At 41.4% G+C, this 22,094-nt stretch overlaps 1 protein-coding gene across 1 annotated transcript in view; it reads right to left on the bottom strand.

Annotated features, from left to right (window-relative positions):
• Positions 1 to 11,622, bottom strand: part of RANBP9 (RAN binding protein 9) — a 91,613-nt gene extending 79,991 nt beyond the window's left edge. The window contains exon 1 of the mRNA XM_036255218.1: positions 10,721 to 11,622. Within this exon, the coding sequence (XP_036111111.1) occupies positions 10,721 to 11,294 (574 nt within the window). The 5' untranslated portion in view covers positions 11,295 to 11,622. The remainder of the gene's footprint in view (positions 1 to 10,720) is intronic.
• Between the last annotated feature and the right edge of the window lie 10,472 nt (positions 11,623 to 22,094).

The following is a 22,094-nucleotide window of genomic DNA, read 5'->3' as shown; positions in this document are numbered from 1 at the left end:
AAAATTTCTGTAAAAGTTAAAGTAATCTGTTTCATTTTAAAATCAAATTTATATTTAAAGACTTAGGAAAAAGTTTAGATGTAAGATTAAAAGGATTCATGTGGGGCTGGGTGAAAAAGGTAAAGAGATTAGGGAAAATAAAACAAAACAAACACCCCACCTCATAGACACAGACAACAGCACGGTGATTACCAGAGGGAAAGGGGGTGGGAGCAGATAGATTGAGGGTAAGGGGATATAAATGGTGATGGAAGGAGATTTGACCTGGGATGGTGAACACACAATATACAAATGATGTGTTATAGAACTGTACACCTGAAACCTACATAATTTTATTAACACGGTCACACCAATAAATGGTATTAAAAAAAAAAAAAAGGATCCATACTATTTCTTAGGTGAGATTAGTATTATCAGACTGAAGGGCCTATTTTTTTTCTAATAATGTTCATCAGCACGAATTTTATTACCTTAAATTCTATGGTGACCAAAATACAACCTCACACTACCAAAGTGTAAACTTTTAAAAACACAGTCTTCACTATTGAGTGTTTTCTACATGGTTCAAGAAGAAAATACATTTATTGCTTCAAAACTCTAAGACTAAGTAAGGTTAGCCCTTTCTATTCAATCTGTTGACTACTTTTGCTGAAATGAAAAGGGTCTGAATATAGTCCACCCCAATTCCCTCCATTCTCCAACATACTGCCAAGTGCCTTTCTGGAAATACGAATCAGCCTTCCTTGTACCACTATCCCTCAATACAGCCAAAATTCTTTCTAAAAAGCCTCCCATTCAGCCTAGGAAAAAGATAAACTTCCTGAAAACCTTGTTTGATTTTGCTCTGCCCAGCCCTGCATTTTCCACCTCCTCCTTTCTGCTCCAGCGATATTCACCAGGCCGGTCTTTACCACAAGCATTCCCTCTAACTGGAAAGCTCTGCCCTTCCTTCTCAGTTTGGGTAGGTCCTATTCATGCTTCAGACCTTAGATCAAGCTGTACTTCCTCAATTATTCTTTCTCAATCCTCTCTGGCTTGGTCTAACATCCTTTTTTTAAAAAAATATATATATTTTTTTTTCTTTATTGATTTTTAGAGAGAGAGGAAGTGAGAGGAAGAGACAGACAGAAACATCGATGAGAGAGAACATCAATTGGCCACCTCCTGCATGCCCCCGACTGGGGATTTGGCCCACAACCCGCAACCTCCTGTTGCATGGGTCGACACTCAACCACTGAGCCACACCAGCCGGGCATGTCTAACCTCCTTTTCATATGCCCCTCACATGTCTTTCCCATACAGCATTAACACACTTAACAGTTATTTGTGATTATTTATCTTACTGTTTTTGAATTTTAATTCCTGAACATTTTTCCATTTTAATTCCTACTGATATCCACTCTAAGGTCAATCATTTCTTCCCAGAGCCACACTCTGATCTGAAACTATTCCACATCAGAAACATTCAATTCTCATAAAGTCTGTTGTGCTACAAAACACATTTCTTGAATACAAATTAGCTCATATGCACTTGATAAATGTGGGAATGATGTCAGAATAAAAAAGTCATCTAGTTCATAACACAGTTTTCCCCAGTACATTAATGAACTAAAGAGAAAAGTTTAGCAACATATAAAAGCCCTAAGTGAACAAAAACTGGGATTCCTAAAGAAGTGCATTCCTATATGCCCAATGTTTAGTGGCTTCAGGAATTGTTACACTTGCCACTATATGAAGGCATCTGGGGAAAATTCAAGTGCAGTGCAGATCAAAAAGTGCTGCTCAGCCAATGTGGCTCAGTGGATTGAGGGTCATCCCATGGATTGAGACGTCCCAGTTCAAATTCCTGGTCAGGGCACATGCCTGGGTTGCAGGCTTGATCCCCAGTAGGGGGCGTGCAGGAAGCAGCCGACTGAGGTTTCTCACATGGATATTTCTAAATCTCTCCCTTCCTCTGTAAAAAAATCAATGAAAACATATTTTTAAAAAATTGCTAAGATAGTCCCTCTTTGGTTATATCTGTATGGACTCATACATCCCATGCATATTTCTTTTATACTTTGGGTTATAATTCAATACTACTTTATTTTTGTTGTTGTTGTTGCTTAAACAGTTCCCCCTTTGGCTACTGGGAGTTTTTTCAATTGGCTCCCCAGGCACCCTGACATACTTCATGATATGTCTTTTGTTTTTATTCGCTACTTTCTGGCACTACAGGATGCTAGTATATTTCCTGCCCCAGTCCTAGAATGAGCGATTTCTCCAAGGAGCCCTGTGCAAATGGCATTAGAACCCAAGCTCTAGGTATTAGTGTGGTAGTTGTTATGGAGGTATTATTACTTTTAGGTGCCCTCATTGCAAGAGCAAGGAGATATGTTTGTATTCTAAATCCCTGCATATATACATGTCTGTATTTCCATATGTTATCATCCGTGTCAATATTAAACTAAACACAAGTTCATGGCGTTGTCACCAACTCTAATCCATTATCACATGAATCACTCCCTCTGCTTATCCGTAAAATTCCATTCCAACGATAACAAACCTAGCTCCCATCATCTGCCATCCATTAATTTAATTGTTCAGTTCTAGTATAAGTATATAGCAGTATCCAGAATTGTTAACTCATATCCCCACGGAATATGATTTTGTCAACAAGAGTTCAGCGCTCATGCAGTTTCTTTTACCTTTTGTTTTACAGCCTCTGCTGATTTCCAAAGTTACTTAAGTCAGCACCTTTCCCTTCTCTCTTCGGCTGTTTCATACATTTGTAAAAGATTATGTGGTCACATTCTACATTCTATCCTAGGATCCCCCCCCCTTAAATGATTTTTAAATTTGTATACATTAAGGTTCATTCTTAATGCTGTAAAGTTCTATGGGTTTGATAAACAGTGTCCTGTATTCACAATTCATTGACTTAAAAAAAACACACCTGTGCTTTGCTAATTCCACCCACTCTCCCTCCCCTCAAGCCCCTGACAACCATTCACCTTTTTACTATCTCTTTGGTTTTGCCTTTTCCAGAATGTCATATAACTGTAATCATACAGTATGTAATCTTTTCAGACTGGCTTCTTTCAGTTAGCAATATGCACTTAAGATCCACTGTGTCTTTGCGTGGATGGACAGCTCCTTTCTTTTTATCACTGAATAATATTCTATTGTACGAATGTACCACTGTTTATCCATTCATCTATGGAAAGGCATCTTTGGTTGCTTGTTTTTGGCAATTATGAGAAAACTTGCTATGAACATTCATGTGCAGGTGTTTGTGTAGGAATACGTTTTCAAATCAGTTGGGTAAACAGCGAGGAGCTCAACTGCTGGATCATATTGTAAAACTATGTTTAGCTTTGTTAGAAACTGCCAAACCATTTTCCGAAGTGGCTGTACCATTTGCATTCCCACCAGCAATGCCTGAGAGTTCCTGCTGCTCCACATCCTCACCAGCAATTGCCACTGTCAGGTTTTCTTTGGATTTTAGCCACTCTAACAGCTAATGGTATGTATTTCCTCTCTGTTAAAAAAAAAAAAAAGTAAAAAGGGCTAACCCTTGAATCAGATTTTTATTTTTGGTTAGAGCTGTCAAGCACTCACATCTCTAAGAAGGAAGCCCAAACAAATCCTGAGGTCTAAGGATGTACAGGATCAGCAAGCAGCCTGTGATACTGGGCACAAATGCCGGTAGAAATTTAACTGGGCTTGTAGAAATTTAACTGGGCTTGTATTTTATTAGGACTGTTATTTTTGTGGTCTCTGGCTACAAAGTTCTACAGGTTTTAAGGGGTCTGCCCCAGCCCTATTTTTCCCATAAGCCCTACTACTTTTAGAGTGCATTTCCGTGGAAAACATGTTTTTTTTTTCCAGCAACCCATTTTTGGCATTATAGCAGAAATGCCTATACCTTCCCTTTAGGATGCATCATCCTATCATTTCCCCTTTCTAAAGATTTCACTTGTATACTTACCTTTAAACATCAAAAGAATTCCAATTCCCTAGACCCTTTCTTGGTTTGTTTTGATTTTTTTTCCTCCTCCAGGATAATCTTATATGGTAATCACTTAAAAGCTCCCAAATATCCTTGATTTTCCTCAGATGGCTATCCTTCCATCACATCCAACCAGCAAAACCACAGCCTTAGATCAATACTTTTATCTCCCTTCCCTACTGCTGCCCTGGGCAACTGGCCTCTGCTGAATCAAGTCCAACTATCTTGCAAAAAGCCACTGGGATGAAGTCAGCAGGGGTCTCCGACTGCCATCAACAATATACTCAGGAATCTTAAATATGCTTGTTTTCCATTCCCTTAATGTCTAGTCCACATTTTCATCATTCACTGTAAGCTTTAAGTCCTCTGCTTGAACTCAATGAGCATACTACCTTTCCTCCTTTACCATAAAATGGGACTTAAATGGAACTCCACCATTATATATGGTCATGTTCTACCTCCACTTTCCTATTACCAACTGGTCTGTGTCCATAACATTTTTCACCTCTTCCACTACTGTCAGAGTGAACAAACAGTATGTACACCTCTTCTCTTCAAGACTAAGCATCCTATGCTCCTGAACCACTTTCTTCCCTCTAAGCCCTAATCTACATCTTTCCAAGTTGTATTTTCATTCTTTCCCTCTTTACTTTCCTTCTCCTCAATCTATAAGGGCACAATGTCAAAAAATGTATACAGCTTTCATAAAACACAGTGTGGGAAAAAAGCAGATTTATAGTAGTGAGTACAGAAAAGTTTATTCTTGTATTATTAGTCATTAATTACTGTATTATTTTCCATACAAACAACTGTAAACCTACTTTTGCCTCACACTATATATGCTCCTGTACTATAAATCACTGTCAATAATGCACTGGGGTTGGTGGTGAGCATAATGAACTTTTTTTTTTAATCCTCACCCGAAGACACTTTTTGTATTTATCCTCAGATAGAGCAGGAGGGAGAAAGGGAGAGAGAGAGAGAGAAACATCGATGTGAGAGAGAGACATCGACTGGTTGCCACCCACACAACCCCAACCGGGGCCAGGGATGAACCACAACCAAGGTACGTGTCCTTAGCGGGAACTGAACCTGGGCCAACGCTCTAACCGCTGAGCCAAACCAGCCAGGGCTCACTTCAGTTTTACCCAAACTAAAATGAGACTTACTTAGAAATGATACAATAATCTTTAACATAGTACTTTCTAAAGGGGATTTTAGGGAGAATTTTGGATTATGTGGATTTTCATCTTACATGCTGACATTAGAAGTTAATTTCCAGGTACGATATAACTCCACTATCAGCCAGCCATTAAAAACACAACAAAACAAAAACCTGCCTTAACCTCCATCCTCCTCCAGGCACTCCCTAATTTCTTTCCTCACCTATATTTCTCAAGAGTAATCTATATTCACTATCTCTCTGCTTGGTCCCTTCTGTTTATTCTGATTTTTGCCCCCATCACTCAATTCAAACTGTTCTCCCTAAGGTCACAATGATCTAATTTCCAAATTCAGTGGAAAATTTTCTGTGCCTATCTCACTAAACCTATCTGTTGCATTTGACACTAAAGATCACTTCCTCGTTTCTGATACTCCTCTGTTCAGCTTCTGTGTCACCATACTCGTCTGTCCAGGTCCTCTTAACTATTCCTTCTGGGGATTCATCCAGCCTTTTCATGTCAGTGTTGCTCAGGGCTCCATCTTTGGTCAGTTGTGTTCTGTGCCCATCTTCCTAGGATAAACTGCCTCACACATGTCTGTACTGAAAGGAGTGGATCCCAGACCATCCTTGTGCCAAGAGGATGGTTTATGTGTCCTAACTACCCTCACATGCCTACTGCTGACTGCTGATTCAACACAGGTTAGCACCTGACGTGAAAGCCACCATTCATGCCACAGCATATGATGAAAAGCTCTGCCCAACAAAGAATGATGCTAATTAGCAGGGCCAACTTGGTAAGTCTCTCAGGTATTTGAAATAGGAAGAAAAGAATAAGCTTGTCAAAAGGCAAAAGTAAGAAAACCAGAAACTAGTAACTACAGCTGAGTCACTTTAGCAAGAGAATAAAGTGAAAAGCCATAAACTCCAGCTGTTGTGATTATTTGGCGCCACCTTAACTCCAGAAGACCTGTTCTTTCTGTAAGGCTTGCTTCTTCTGATTTCCACAAAGTCAGATCACATGGCCAAGATTCCCATTTTTACTTATCTTCAAATATACTGTAATACTTGTTACAATCATTGTTTGATTCATGGTTCACCGCAAGAACCTAAGAGTCAGAAACCCAAGCATCAGCTTTGATTTCTCTCTCCATCATTCCATCATATCCTCTAAGTGTTACTTTAAAACATTACAACTATGTCTGCTCTTCTCCATCCTTACCACTGATCAAATTCAGATCCTTATTTCTTATGTAGTCTGCTGCAACAGCCTTCTAAATGAATTTGCTATATCCAGTATTGTACCCCTGAATCTATTTTCCAATTAGTTGTATAATCGGACAAAATGAACCAGCCATTTCCTATTTAAAATCCTTTGATGATTCCTCATCTCCTACAGAATAAGATCTAAGTTCAATAAAATATTCTATAAGGCCTCTCAATCTTTTTCCAGCTGCTCCTTGTCACACATTTAAGTTCCAATAACCCAAAACTGCTTGTAGATCCAAACATATACAATAATTCTCCATGCTTTTTTACTTGCAATGCCCAGCCTGGCCCCTTCTCTTCACCTATAGACTATTTATCTTTTAAAACTGACCACTAGCCTCATCCCTTCTAAAAGCTGTCCCTGATTCACCAACTTCATCCCTTCCAATGTCAGCCTGGGGTAGAGCACTGCCTATCTACCAAAGTGTACTCTTTATAACACTTCCTTTACTACATTCATGTCCTTGGAGCTCTTTGAATTCAAAGACAGTATCTCATGCAGCTTTGAGTCCCCAGAACCTTGTACAGTGTAAACAAACATTCAATGAAAGATTGCTGAATAAATTAAAGAATACGTAAATAGAGATCAAGGCATATACCAAGTTGTCTAACAGAATATCTGCCCTATAGCAACTGCTCAATAAATTATCATTACTATTGTCTATTTTACTGCAAGTATGATTACTAGATTCACTTGATTCTTTCAATTATCAACTGGTATTTTTAAAGCTAAATTTCCCAAATTTTGACAAAGGGACCCCTGGGAAAAGCTCAGTTTGGTTTTTAAATTCCTTGATTTTGAAGAACAATTTTGTATCACCTGCATAATTCTTATAAGACATTTGTATTGGCAGGCAAGGAAATATTTACTGAGCTATTTATTCAGTCTTACGCAAGAAATCAGATAAGCAATTAAACTAGGTCTAATGACTGTTGATATTGAGGGGGAAGGGAATTAGGCATCTGGAGAGGTCACCTTATTTGGTTAGATAATGTTAATAAGGCTTTATTTAAAAAGTGCAATCCACTATTTCATTGCTCCCTACCATTCCCAACTTACACTTATCTTGTGTTTCTTCTAAACTGCCCTAAATTAGCATAATCAAGGTGTCTGGACTTTTCCATGGCATTAGTGTGCCCCAGGTAACACTTGTCTCCAGAAGAAGTACTTTTAATGTCAACTATTCTTCAAAAAGTTCTAAATGTGATCAATGAATCTTACCCATTTGAGATAATTAAGCCTCATACAAACGGAAATAGACAATTCAGTATAGTGGAAAAAGCATCACCTTCAGAATCAGCGAAAATTAGTTTTCAATCCTGGCTTAATTGTGCCTGGCAAAATCTAAGCTCTAGGTGCTCCCACTTTCTTTCTCAGATCTAAAATGAGAATTCCACCACCTTGTCTAAATCTACCATCAAAATGCTCTGTAAAGTATCCAAATAGTGATAACTTCACAAATATAAAAATGAAACCTGTAACTTAAAACATTTAAAGTAATCAAATCCATCATCAAATGCACAAAAAAGCTTTAAATTGGAATAAATTTATTATTATAACTAAGTCTAAACTTGTCATATTTGTACTTATTCAAAGCTGACAAGAATTATAAAAACAAAAGGAAACATGCCTGAGTGTTTCAACAGTTGGTATGTGACTGCTAAGCAAAACAAAATTTTTTTTTTCATTTTTAACATATAGAATACACACCCTGCTATTTCTCTACAATCCAGACAACTGTGTCTATTTGTCTGGCATTGTTTAACATTAATCCCTTCAAATCATTTAAGGAACCACACAATGCTTCCAAAAACAGTTATTCCAATTTACAAGAATAACCTCTTAAAAACAAAATGTGGTTAAAGCGAAAGAAACCAAGATATTTCAAAGGCAAGGAAAATCCTCATTCTGGAAAATAATTATCATCAATCCTTTAAAATTCTGTAATATGCAAAAATACTTTGTGAAGAGTAGTTTTAATGTTAAAAGTGTCTCAAAATGTTCAGGTAAAGTTAATACAACACAATGATAAGTTAAATAAAATTAATTCTTCTTATTTTGGGTCTTCAAAGTTTTATTACCCACTACCTATGACACTTCTCCTTTGCTCCCTTCTCTTATTACTGGGTCAGAGTTGCCCAGTACTTTTGGTGTGGTCCACTCAGAAGGCACACAGAAAAATAACAGGGAAAAAACCCCCCAACACATTAAAATAACAAGACAAGAGGAAGAGGCAGTAGAAGGGGGGGAAAAGAGACTGCATCAAGGGGGAAGAGAGAGACAAAGGGGAGATAGAAGAAAGGGACAGAAAAGCAAAAGGATGATAAACAACAAAATCTGTTCTTCCGGAAATAATGGTTTATGTTTATAAAAGAGTGAGGCTTCCAGAAAGTGAATCTTAGTATTACACAACAGAAAGTAATACAGAGGCCAACAGGAAAATAATTGAGACAAGAGCGTCATAAATATTCCAAATGCCAACCAATTTCACACAAGCATGTACTTTTCTCTGACCCAAATCATCAATTTTAAGTAAAAGGAGTTAGAAAACTAATCAAGCCATGTTACAGTGCTGAATAAACTGTAATCATAAATCTTGGATAGCATGGAAATTCAGAGCTGGAAATTTCCTTTCCAACCATGCGGAGCTCAACTCCCTCATCAGGCAGAGGAAGAAACTGAGGCCCTGTTTTGTAACATGCCTAAAATCACAAATGATGGCAGAACTCAGTAAAGCCGGGACTCTTTGTTCAATAATCTTCTCTATCTTCTGCCTCTGCTTTTTATAAATTAATCATTAACCATTCACCATACATTTAAAAAGTTTTGTCAAGCCTAACAAAAAGCTTTCTGGTGGCCAGATCAGAAGTAAATATTTCATAAGATAGCACTGTTCACGCCAATTAAAACACAAAATTAAATAGCTTTTACAGGGTATTAACAAAATATCCTAACCTAAAAAAAAACAAAGGCCCAATATTTTGAGATCTTCAGCCATCTAAATTAAGAAGCATATGGAAAGTTTTTCTCTGGATCTATGGATAAAATGAAGAAATATTTAACAAGGCCTATTTTTGTACATGATTCTCTGCAGCCACATCATTTGGTAGATTTGTCAACATTCTCCTTTCTGATTAAATAGTAACTTATTTGTCAAGGTTCCTCTCAAATTTCAGTTCTGTATACTGTAAGAATTTAACCACCATAATTGTTTATACCTTCTATATCCATGCCAGTAGGATCTGATTAAGACCCTCCCTTTGTAGCCAATCAAAATAAAGCTGCTATAAATGTAAAAGCTCCAGATTCAGGCCTAAAAAACTGGATTTGTTTCCATGCAGATACATTGAATTGTAGCCCCCCACCTCCATAAGCAAACGTGATGCATGCTATTAATTTGGGCTACATTTTTAAAATTCCCGTTGCAGTTTATAATTTTATATAAAACCGATCTGCTTAAAGCTTTGTTTTAATAGACATAGGTGAGGGAAGAGGGAGATAAGCACAACCCTAAGGCTTTTTTTTAAATTTATTTAACTGCAGGTGTAAAACATAAGCCAGTTTTCTTTAAAATACTAAGTGACATTTTTCAAAAATTGTTTTCAACCAGATTTCATATGACAACACGTAAACATAGGGCATTTCCCATCCGTGGCGGTAGACTTCTGCTCCCCGAAGAAAACGCGGACTCCGGAGGTTTCCACATCTCTTACACGCCCGCCCGGGAGCCTTTATTTTAGTAAGAGACACACTGATGGCAAACTTGGGCCCCTTGTCCTTTTGTCCCGCTGGACAATCTCTGGCCTAATTTTGGACAAAATCCCCCACTGATTACTCCTCCCCCTATATATCCCTGCTCTCTCTTAATGAGAAATTATACCTCGGAATCGTACCTCTCTTCCACGTAAGAAGAGAACGCCTGACCCCCCGCCACCTGGAGAACAATGTAACCCAACTCCGAGTCCATGGATTCCTCCATCCAAGCCCTAAGATTTATCTTCTGGGGAAATCAGAAAGCGAGTTGTGTCCTGTCATGCTGGATCCCCTCAAGGTGTCCTACTCCCAGCCCAGGATTACCGCTCCCTTACACTCACCTTCCTTTCCCAAGCATCGGGGCCCTCGCCCTCGCACCTTCCACCACGGCCCCCATCCCACCCTCGGAGAAGCAGCGCGGAGGGCGAGTCGCCTCCGAGGGCGCCCACCGGGAGGGAAGGGGCCGGGGGCGGGTCGAGAGCCGGCAGCGCGGCAGGACACTCGGGTCCGTGCCCACTCCCGCCGCAGGACACACGCCCAGTACCTTTGTAGTGCACCCGCAGGTTGTTCTGAGACAGGCCGATGTAGCTGAACTTGTCCTTCGGGCTCCAGGACCGCGGCAGCGGCGTCTCCTGCTCGTCCACGGCCGGGTAGAGGCGCTTCAGCCGCCGCTGCAGCTCCTTCTCCTGCTCGTTCAGGGCCGAGTCGCCGTGCGGGAAGGGGGCTGCGGCGCTGCTGCCCGCCAGGGCTGGGACGCCTCCGGCCGAGCCCGGGCCCGCGGCGAGACCTGGGGGCGCGGGAGGTGCGCTGGCGGGGGCGGCGACCGCGGCGGGCGGCGGGGGCGGCGGGGGCGGCGGCGGGGCCGCGGTGGCTGGGGGCGGCGGCGGCGGCGGCGGCGGGTGGAGAAGCAGGGCGGCCGCCGCGGCCCCCAAGCCGCCGCCGCCGCCCGCGCCGCCACCGGGCGAGCCGGCAGGAGAGGAGCCGGCGCTGACGGTCGGGGGCGCTGGCAGGACGACTCCGGAGACCGGGGCCACGGCCGCCGGCGGCGGCGGCGGCAGCTGCTGTTGTTGTTGTTGCTGCTGCGGCGGCGGCGGCGGGGGCGGCGGTTGCCCGGACATCCCGGCCGCGACTCAGCCTGCGGCCACCTCCACCTCTTCTCTCCTTCCTCCTCTGCTTCCCGGGGGCGCTGTCGCTGCGGCCGCCGGCACCAGGCGCCCAGTCCGCCCGCCCCGGAAGCAGGCGGCGGGCCGCGCGCCGAGGGAGAGCGCGACGGTTGGGGGGGCTCGGAGACGGGGAGTGGGCGGCGGGCCCGGGGAGCCCCGAGAGAACGGTGGCTGTGGCGCGGGCGCAGGCCGAGGCGCCGAGGGCGAGGGCGAGGGCGAGGCGAGAGCGCGGGCAGGGAAGGCGCGCTGGCGGCCGCTGCGGCCGCTGCTCTCGCGGCTGTTTCCCGGCGGGCGGGCCCGGCCGGCGCGAGACGCTGCGCGCGGGCGGCGCTGGGCGAGGGGGCGGGCACCGAGCGCGCGAGCGGCGCGAGGGGCGGGGAAGCGTGAGCGGCCGGAGCAGGCCTGTGGGGTCGGTGTTCGGGCCGGGGCGGCGAGGGGGAGGCGCGCGGCCCGAGCGGGGAGCGCTGCTTCCCGGCTCGCCGGCCGCTCGCGGACGAGACGCAGGGCTCCGGACGCGGGGTCCCTGCGGAGGTCCGTGCCGCCTCCCCCCGCCCCGGCCCTCCCCGGGAGAATCTCCTCCTACTTTACTTCTTTTTGTTGTCGTCGCCCCACCTCCCCACCGTAGGGTTCCCGCTGGAGCGGCGGTGCTGCTTCTCGCCCAGGCGAAAGTAATCGAGCCCCGCTGGGGCCGCCGCGAGCACGGTCCGCGGGCGCCCCCGGAGCGCTCCGGCTCGGGGAGCCCCAATTGGGTGCCCGAGGTCAGCAGTCTGGACAGTGCCCACGGGCTCCCCAGGACGGCTCCTGTTGGCCGCCTCCCTCTTTATGAACCTTCATATTCACAGTATTTAATACCTTAATGTATCATAGGAGGAGTGGAAACCATTTCTAAAGGCCAAGTACCCCCACTTAAAATAGTGAGCGTTGTACTGATTTTATGAGGACTTAAAAGTGAACTTACAGTGGTAGAAGGTGTAACAGGTATACTTAAAAAGCCTGGCACGTTTTCAAAGAGAGCAGTTAGGAAACAAGATTATAGTATATCAGTTTGGAAGGGCTTCTAGAGACGTCAAAACATTTTATAGACTCATTAATTTTCATAACAGGCCTCTTTAGGTAGCAAAGAATGATGCTCATTTTTAAAACAGGAAAATATACACTGAGGTCAGCAGAGTCAAAAATAGGACTTCTGCTTTGTAATTCCCAATAGAGTTCACTGCTTGGTCCACTGATTTGGCACAAATTGCTCTCTGACCCATCCTAGTATTAGTATTTTGTTTTCACCACTTCACTTTATGTTATTTACCGGGCAAAATCGAACTTTACACGTATAAGCTACATGAGATAAGTTCTGGTGTTTTGTTTGCTTCCTAAGATACTATGATGATAATTGTTTTTGACCAAATAAGCAAGGAACAGTTTGCTGAATAGAAAATTATCTATTTTGTTTTGATCAGGGTAGGTAAATGGTAATATAACTGAAGGCCCTCAGTGTCTGGCCAGAACTAATAGCCATTTAGTCTAATTTCTCCCTCAATTACTGAGACAACTAGATGCCTTGTTGTTCCTTAATAAAAATATTATTTAATTCTAACTTATTGTTTGATGACTTTTTTAAATCAATGCACTTTAAATTCCAAGATGTCATTGTACCTATTTAACTTGTTCTAAAACGTTCATTTATATTACAGTAACGAGTCAAATGTAAGCCAATCTCTATTTAAATGTTGACTAGCCAAGGTAGAATAAATGGGCTCCAAGCTCATTCAGACTTTCTTAAAGTTCTCATCAAGGTTTTCTTTGTGAAGGTGTACTTTTTTTTTTCTGTCAGCACACTTGAAAACTATTTAGAACTTGACATATCCTGGGAATGATTGAGAGAATAAAAGTATCTGACATTTTCTTGGAAGCTTCTTACAGGAGTGACTGGTTTTCTCCAAACAAGCAATCTCAAGAAATTAGTTCTTTCAGATCAGGGGAGGATTCTGTGAAGTGGGCACTTCTACTGAAGGTGGCAGAGAACATTGATAATGTCATTTTAGAAAGCTATATATTTGGTGATATTTATAAAGAGCCTTAAAGGTGCTTGTGCCTATTGACTTATTTCCACCAGTCTAAACAAGTAACAAAATCTAAAATGTGGAAGAAATTTAGACCTAAAAATGTTCAACAAGAAGTATAGGTGGATGCAATATGGAAGCCAACTAAATGCTCAGCACGAGGGACTAGTTGAAAAAGCATCATATATCCCTCTCAGTGGAATTAAGACTGCAAGAGTACATATAGCACATTTGTTCAATTTTTTTTTTTTTTTTTTTTTTTAATGCATCCCCTCTGGGAAGGGGAATTGCCAAAAGAATGAGGCCGACAAATTAGAAAAAGACACTTGTTCCTCTTGGGTTAATCAATGGAGATTGGGCTCAATTGCAGACCCACTACTGCCAGGACTTTTGCACAGGCACAGGCTATAATAAATATTATATGGCCTCCAAATATGGTTTTGAATACATTGAAAAGTGATTGGGATGTGCTACATGGAACAAGGCTACACAATAATTATACATTGTCAAAATTGTTACTAAAAAGACATGAAGAAAAATCCCAAACTGTTTTGTAATGAGTAATTGCAATACATAATTAAAAGTAAATTTGTATTATAAAACATTAAACTTGTATATAGAAATATAAGTGGTAAAAATCCATTAGCCTTGAACTTCACACTCTTTTTGCACCTATATTTTCAGTCTTTACCATGTCTTACTATAGTGTTGATATATAGCTATCTTTCGAGGTTCTCAGTAGCCAACAATAAGACACTATTTTCTTTCTTAAGCAGCAGGAACTTATAGGAAAGAAATTGTATGGTTCTCAGAACTGACCAGAAGGCTGAACAACCAGCCCACGTCCAAGGGAAGAGGTTAATACAAGGGCATAGATACCAGAAGGCAGGGGTCATGTGACCATCTTTGAAAGCTGCCTATCGCTGGTGGGTGCAACTTCCAGTGAACCCAGAGAGACTGCACTTGCCGCACACACATAAAATATAGCTCTTGACCAGGGACTGGCAAATTTTTTCTATAATGGGTCAGTAGGAAATATTTTAGACTCTGCAGGCCATATGGTTCCTGTAACAACTACTCAACTTTGCCATTGTGAATGAAAAGTAGCCCTAGATGATCCATAAACCAATGGATGTGGCTGTGTTCTAATAAAACTTTATTTAAAAAAAAAAAAAGCAAGCTAGATTTTGCCTACAGGCTATACTTTATAATTCCTGTTCCAGACCATTTTATCAATAGTCTTTATAAACTGTTCTCAACACTAAATGACAAGACCAAGTCACTGACAATGAAATAAATCCCGGGAGTCAATAAGTTTACTTATTAACAACAGTGCATGCTGCACCCTGGAGTCCAGGACAAGCCTATGCCATATGCAAGTGGAGTCAGGATATTTTGGCAGTTAATGTATAGTAAATTGAAATGGATGGCAAACAGCCAATGCTAAGAACCTACAGCAGGATAAAGTCCAAATTGGGAGTAGTGCTGTGTCAGCTTTTATTAAGCACCTATTATGTGTTAGGTTCTGAGCACAGAATAAGCAAAAGAGGGAAGAGGGATTACAAAAATGAACAAGGAAGTGTGGAACCTATTCCTGCAGTGAACAGAGTAGAGTTGGAGAGGCGAGATTGATTGGTACATGTGATTTAGAGCAGTGCTTCTCAAACCTGAATGTAGGGATTTTCCGAGTGGGACCCAAGATTCTGCATTTCTAACAGGCTTCCAGGTGATGTCACTGCTGCTGCTTCGAGGACCATCCTTAATAATAGCAAGGACTTAGAGAAAGGAAGGCTTCAAAGAGTTCAAGGCCAGGTAACAAAGCCTAATAAGGGGAAGACTTCTCCTGTTGTCTTGGCCAGACTGGGAAGGTGGTGCTCGCAGTACCCACAAAACCAAGATAGTATTTCTGGGGCTTAGGGTTCAGAGTGAAAAGTATCTGTAGAATCACATGGGCTAACACAAGTGTGTTGTTCCATATTCATGTGTGAATAAAATGGTTACAGTTCAGTGTTCATTAGTAAAAATTATGTGAAAAAAAGTTATTACATTTAGACAAGACTTTTGTTAACATGTTCTAGAAGAATTTGAACAAAATTTGCAATTGTGGCTTAAAGAATCTGAGCTAACAATTATTTAACAAATTAGTCTACTATATATCTCCTGATTTTCCTCTTAATTTTCCCTCTCTTTTTTTGAGTCCACTGTAACTCATTTGTCAAACCATGATTTTTCTTTCATATTGATTTTTATGTTCCCTCTTTCTTGTTTTCTCATAGCAATATGAAAAGTGCATTCAAAATGGAGTTACAGCAGGGAGCAGATGGCAGAAGCTCACCTCCGTGGCACTGTCTCCCTCAATGTTGTAGGGCAGGCATGGGAGGTTCTTTTTTTTAAATCCTCACCTGAGGACATTTCTGCAAGAGCAGGAAAGAGAGAGGGAGAAAGAGAGAGAGAGAAACATCGATGCGAGAGAGACACATCGACTGGTTGCCACCCACATGACCCCAACCAGGGCCAGGGACAACCGAGGTACATGCCCTTAGCAGGAACTGAACCCAGGACTCTCTGGTCCGCAGGCTGGTGTTGTAACTCCTGAGCCAAACCGGCCAGAGCAAGGTTCTTGATGGAATCGTGGAATGGGAAGGCTGCTCCAGAATTTCCCGAGTTCCATGCATCGCCACCTACTGGCCTAGGAAATGGCCATGAGTTTAGTTTATCTGGACTGATGCAACACAATGCCATAGACTGGGCAGTTTAGAAACAACAGACTTGTATTGCTTACAGACATGGAGGCTTAGGAAGCCCAAGATCAAGCAAGGCACCAGCAGATTTCAATGTCGGGTGAGGGTCTGCTTCCTAGTTCATAGATGGCCACTTCTCACTGGGGTCTCTCTGGAGTCTCTTTTATAAAAGGCACTAATCCCATTCATGGGGGCTCTACACTCATGATGTAATCACCTCCCAATACCATCACAATGGGGATTAGGTTTCTACATATGAATGTTTGGAGGGGGTGGGGGACACAAATTTTCAGTCTACAGCAGCAAAGTTAGGGAACAGACAGGAAAAAGGAAAACAAAAGATGAAAATAGAAAAAAGAAAAAAAGAAGAAGAGAAAAAAAGGTGTGTCCTTAAAGGATAATGATATGTAACTCCCCAAAGTGCCAGCCATCATTGTGGGCTATATAACTTGCCTACTCATGGGGGGGTGAGCTCCCTATTCCTGAGATTTAGGCTGTATTTCAGTCATAATTCATTGAGTACCTACAATATGCAATACACAGTGCTAGGCAGCTGGTGGACATTTAAAAAAAAAAAAAGAGGAACCTAAGGTACTTGCCCTCAAAGGGTTTATAGTTTTGTGGGAAAGAACATTATTTACATAACCAGTTTTTCAAGGTAGAGTATGAAAAGGGCTATAATAAAAACAAACAAAAGACCCACAGCTATTTTTCTAATATTCCAGGAAAAGTAATTCTCCAGTCTAACCCGTTGTTATAAGTGAAATGAATTAGGTGTCCAATTTAAGTTTCTTTGTACCTAGTTTATAGCACGGAGATATAAAATAACCATGATGGTTTTCAAAGAAGGTGCAAGGCCTGATTTGCAATCTAAGTAAATATTTTAAAAAGTAATTTAGTGAAACAGTTCATTTCACAATTCACTATTTCATCATAGCTATATCATTTTATGTTTGGTTATTAATATTTTAAACATTTTTGTTTGTTTTCCTTAAGTGCTTTTCAAGACATGTAAGGAAAAATATGCCTAGGAACATGTGAGGCTTTTTCAGATTGTCATATTTCAAAGATGTCAGAACATCTGTATCTTAAAAAGCCGCTATTTCAAAGACTAGTATTTTTCTGCTTTCATCTGCAAGTAGTTTATCTTACAAATATTTACTTAGAAATACATATCAATTATTTAAAGAGTAGCATTGGCTGTCACCAATGTTCTCAGTCTCTCAATGTGCCTTATGCCCCTGTCCATCAGAAATCTTCTCATAGATAACTGAGCTTTGGCTTTCTTAAGAGACCTAGAACATTTCTATAGCATGGGTTGCCACCCCATAACATTCCATAAGCATAATGAAAATCTACATGGTTAGAGAACAAAGCTACCCTGATACGGGGTTATTGGGTAGTTGGCTAGGCTGCTCAGTGACCAAGTGCATATTTCCATATAGTGCACTAACCTCTGTCACACATGTGAGCAATTTGTGCTCGGCAAAATTATGCACTAAAATTATGACAAGAACTTCTGGCCTCTTTCTCAAGAGTCAAGACTGGGTATTCAATGTGAGTATAGGTGTGCAAGTACTGCCCTGATTGGATTCTTCAAATGTACACATCCCTCTTTATCTTGGTATGGTTATATGAACACACACATGCGGTAGACTCAAAAATGACTCCCCAAATAGCCAACTGTGAACCTGTGAACATGACTTTATTTGGAAAGAGGGTCTTTGCAAATGCCATTACATTAAGGATCTCAAAGTGAGGTAATCCTAAATTACCCCAGTGTGCCCTAAAGCCAATGGCAAGTGTCCTTATAAAGAGAAGCAGAGGGAGATTTGAGACAGACAGATAAGAAGGCACACACAGAGAAGACCCTGTGAAGGTGAAGCAGAGAGAGATGTAGACACAAGCCAGGGAGTGCCAACAGCCACCAGAAGCTGGAAGAGGCCAAGAATAGATTCTGCCCCCCCACCCCCCGAACTGGAGGGAGTATGGCCCCGTCATACTTGATCTCAAACTTCTGACCTTCAGAACAATGAGAGAACAAACTTCTGTTGTTTTAAGCCACTAAATTTGTGGTAATTTGTTATGGCAGCCACAGAATACTAATGTGTACATACACTTCAAACATTTTTAGATCATAGAGGGAAAAGTTGTACAAAGTAGTTAAGATTAAGTATACTGTGCATTGTGGAAGCAAGAGTAATACATTAACACATCTCCTTCATCAAATTGCATTGTTTTTTATTTGTAATGTATGTTTTTTGTAAGATTCAGAGCTCATGAGTCATGTAAATTGTATACTTCGAACCTAGGTTTACTACTTGTCTCCATAATTCTCATTCATTCTCATTCTCTCTCTCTCTCTCTCTCTCTCTCTCTCTCTCTCTCTCTCTCTCGGTTCTGACCACAGTTCAGTAAAGGAAGGGGTTATAAGCACTCTGGTTTGATAAGAAAATAATTTTATGATTGGGGTATGAACTGAAATGGCTCTTCCATTGAGCAGAAGCCATAAATGCCATAAAACTGCCTTAAGGACATTATTACAGAGTCACCTTGGCTGCCATAGCTCAGAGCTGTTACTTTTCAAACAATACATGCCTAATGTCATGTGTATTTTGCTTTAACAACCATTTAAAAATCTGATCCCATAAGGATAACTTTTTAGGGTGGGTCAGGTATCTCACATCAGGTTTCCTAGCAGCAGAGCCTGGATGGGGTTTCTGATGCAAGTGATTTTATTTTTTTGAAAGCACATCTTTTCACCATTGTTCGTGTAGCTCAGTTGGTTGGAGTGGTGTTCTGTACTTAGAAAAGTTGTGGCTTTGATCCCCAGTCAGGCACATGTGGGAGGCAACCTATTGATGTTTCTCTCATATCAGTGTTTTTCTCTCCTTTCTTCTCTCTCTATATTAAAAAAAAATCAATACATTTAAAAAGAAAGAAAGAAAGAGCATCCTCTCAAGTGAAATCCATAAGGGAATAAGGGAAGCAGGATAGAGCAGGGGGAGAACCTTGTAAAGATGAGTGTTCAGTGACCTCTGACTTCAGGCTGACCACACAAGGAGCTCTGGGCTGTATGGCACTGCAGAACTGCCTCAGCTTAGGCAAGAGTCCAGGACTTTTTTTTAAAGATTTATTTTATTTATTTTATCCTCACCCGAGGATATTTTTACATTCATCTTCAGATAGAGCTGGAGGAATAGAGGGAGAAAGAGAGAGAGAGAAACATCGATGTGAGAGAGACACATTGGTTGCCACCCGCACAACCCTAACTGGGGCCAGGGATGAACTGCAACTGAAGTACGTGCCCTTGGCCAGAATCAAACCCAGGACTCCTTGGTCCATGGGCAGTGCTCTTACTGCTGAGCCATTCTGGCCCGGGCAGTCCAGGACTTTTATAACCTATATTATTCATTAGCTGTAGACCACCTGCCTCCCTAGGCAAGCATAATATCCTGGGCATCTCTGGGGAAGGAGACTCCCTTCAGGCAAGAACAATTCTCTGGAAAAGGGTGTGGCATGAGCCATTGGCAACCAACACAGCAGAACAAGGTGGGTGCACTGGCAGTAATGGGAACTGATCTAGGGATGCCTGGGCTCTGCTTCAAATGGCATCGCTAATCACACAGCTGATCATATCAGTGAATACCTCTGCCATAAGAGGACTCTGAAAGAAAAAAAATGTTTGCATTATTGAAGAGTGTTGGGATTTCACAAGTCTTGTAAATCATATTATGGAGATAGAATCAGCAAATACTTCCAAATTTTTACAGGAATAATCTGGGAAAAGAGACTTTTGTAAAGAAATTCATTTTTAGCATGCATGTGTAAGCAGGAGCACAGTCATAACTGGCTGTACTGCCGTGCTCAGAGCTGACCTCCATCCTGTTTAGTTTCATGGTCTGTATGTCTTTTTCCACTCTCCGTTGGCCCCGTGAATGTCTATCTGTCTGTGTCAGTGTGGTTTACTTTAGTCTGTAAGGTTATGGTAGGTACAGGTCACATCTGTTTATTGTTCTCTGTGTAGCCTGTTGCACAATTACCTGCTTAATAACTGCTTGTTGATGATGCAGTGTTGATACCTGATGTTTGCTTTTTGATGATAGCAATGATGTACTTAATAATTGCACAGGCTGCAAACATATGACTCAGGCATCAGCCTAAGCAGGACATGCACATTCAGATACCTCTAGGAGCCAGACAGATAATATAAAAGTGAACCAGGTTAGGTATATATAAAACAACAGAGAGCTGTGGGAACTGTAAAAGACTGGAGAGTGTAAAGGAATTCAAATCAGGATGTTTAAAACACTACACACACACAAAACACTTTTATGAGTCATATCTGGCTAATGGGTCACCAGTCAGTGGCCTAGAGGCTGGTCTGAACTCAGAGCTGGAAATTCAAGCCAATCACAAATGTCCTGAATGTGCTCTACTGTCTTACATCTCTGCCTGGCTCACCAAGGAGCCCCAAACTGTTATCTTTGCCTCTGCCCACAGTGGGTGTTCGAAGTACAAGCTTTTTTTTTTTTTTTTTAAGTCATGTTGCTCTGCCAGTAGAACCAGACCTAGAGATGAGATCCTTCCTGGCTTGCCAGGAAAATCTGAGTCTTAGGTGCCCCATTCTTTGACACAACCATGAGAAACACCTTAAAGCTCATACCTTTTTTTGTGCCCTACATGCAGTAGGCACTCCTTACATATGGCTTGATGCAGTGAACAAGCTAATTTCACAATGCTTGGTTCTAGGTCTTTATAATTCACCCTGCAGTTTTCATTCTAAGAATGTTGCTTTTTACAGTTTCATGATGATGCTATGATTACATGTACGAATAGCGTGTTGACGAGGATGTGGAGAAATTGGAATTTCCACACACCTGCTGATAGGAGTGCAAAATGGGGCAGCCACTGTGGAAAACAGCATGACGGCTCCTCAAAAAATGAAACATAGATGTACCCTTTGACCCCCCAATTCTCCTCCTCAGTACATTCCCAAGAGGAATGGAAACAGGTCCACATAAAGACTTGTACACAAATATTCATAGAAGCATTATTAGTAATAGTCAAAAGGTGGAAACAATCCAAATGTTTACCAATGGGTGAATGGATAAATAAAACGTAGTATATTCATACAATGGATTACATTCCACAATAAAAAGGAATGAAATCTGATACAGGCCACACCATGGATAAATCTTTATTATTCCATTTATATGAAACGTCCAGAGTAGGCCAGCCCATAGAGACAGAAATAAGTTAGTGGTTTCCAGGAGCTGAGGGGAGGAGGGAATGGGGATTCTCTTTGAAGTGATGAAAATGTTCTGAAATTTCTTGTGATAATGGTTGTACAATTTTTGAATATACTAAAACCCATTGAACTGTACACTTTAAATGGGTGAATTATATCTCAATAAAGCTGTTATTTTTTTTTAAGTGTATAGGTTTGTGTCATAACCACCAAATGTGTACTTGAATCTACTATACTATTACTTTCAATGTTTTGCTCACTGTCGGGTACATAGTAGGTGGTCAACAGAGTTTGTTGAATGAATGTTGGATAGATTTCTAAAACAATCTAGAGTATGCCATGAATTAAGATGGGGAAGTCTGGTTACTTTAACTTTCTAAATTTCTGGAAGATATCCTGAAAATCTATGGATTTTCTTTCTTACCCAAAAGAACCTAGCATGCAACCTGGCATATGCTGTGTTCTCAATAAAAAGCAGTTCCTTTCTTCTTTTTTAGAAATAGTTTTAAAATCTGTTATTCCACTTTCTTTACTTAGTACCAACTTTGTCAGCTTTGTAATAGATCATCAATGCAAACAGAGGTAGCAATTCAAAAAGAGCAATATTACTTGTGTTCAATAGTAGGAGTTACACTTAGCTAAGAAATAGCTCTTTTAATTTTATGTTTTGAATAAATGGACTAGTACAGTGGTTCTCAAACTTTAA

The sequence above is a fragment of the Molossus molossus genome, unplaced genomic scaffold (genome assembly GCF_014108415.1).
Source record: "Molossus molossus isolate mMolMol1 unplaced genomic scaffold, mMolMol1.p scaffold_m16_p_12, whole genome shotgun sequence".
Lineage (NCBI taxonomy): Eukaryota > Metazoa > Chordata > Mammalia > Chiroptera > Molossidae > Molossus > Molossus molossus.
The sequence above is the reverse complement of the archived record's forward strand: the minus strand, read 5'-3'. Positions and strand labels throughout refer to the sequence as shown.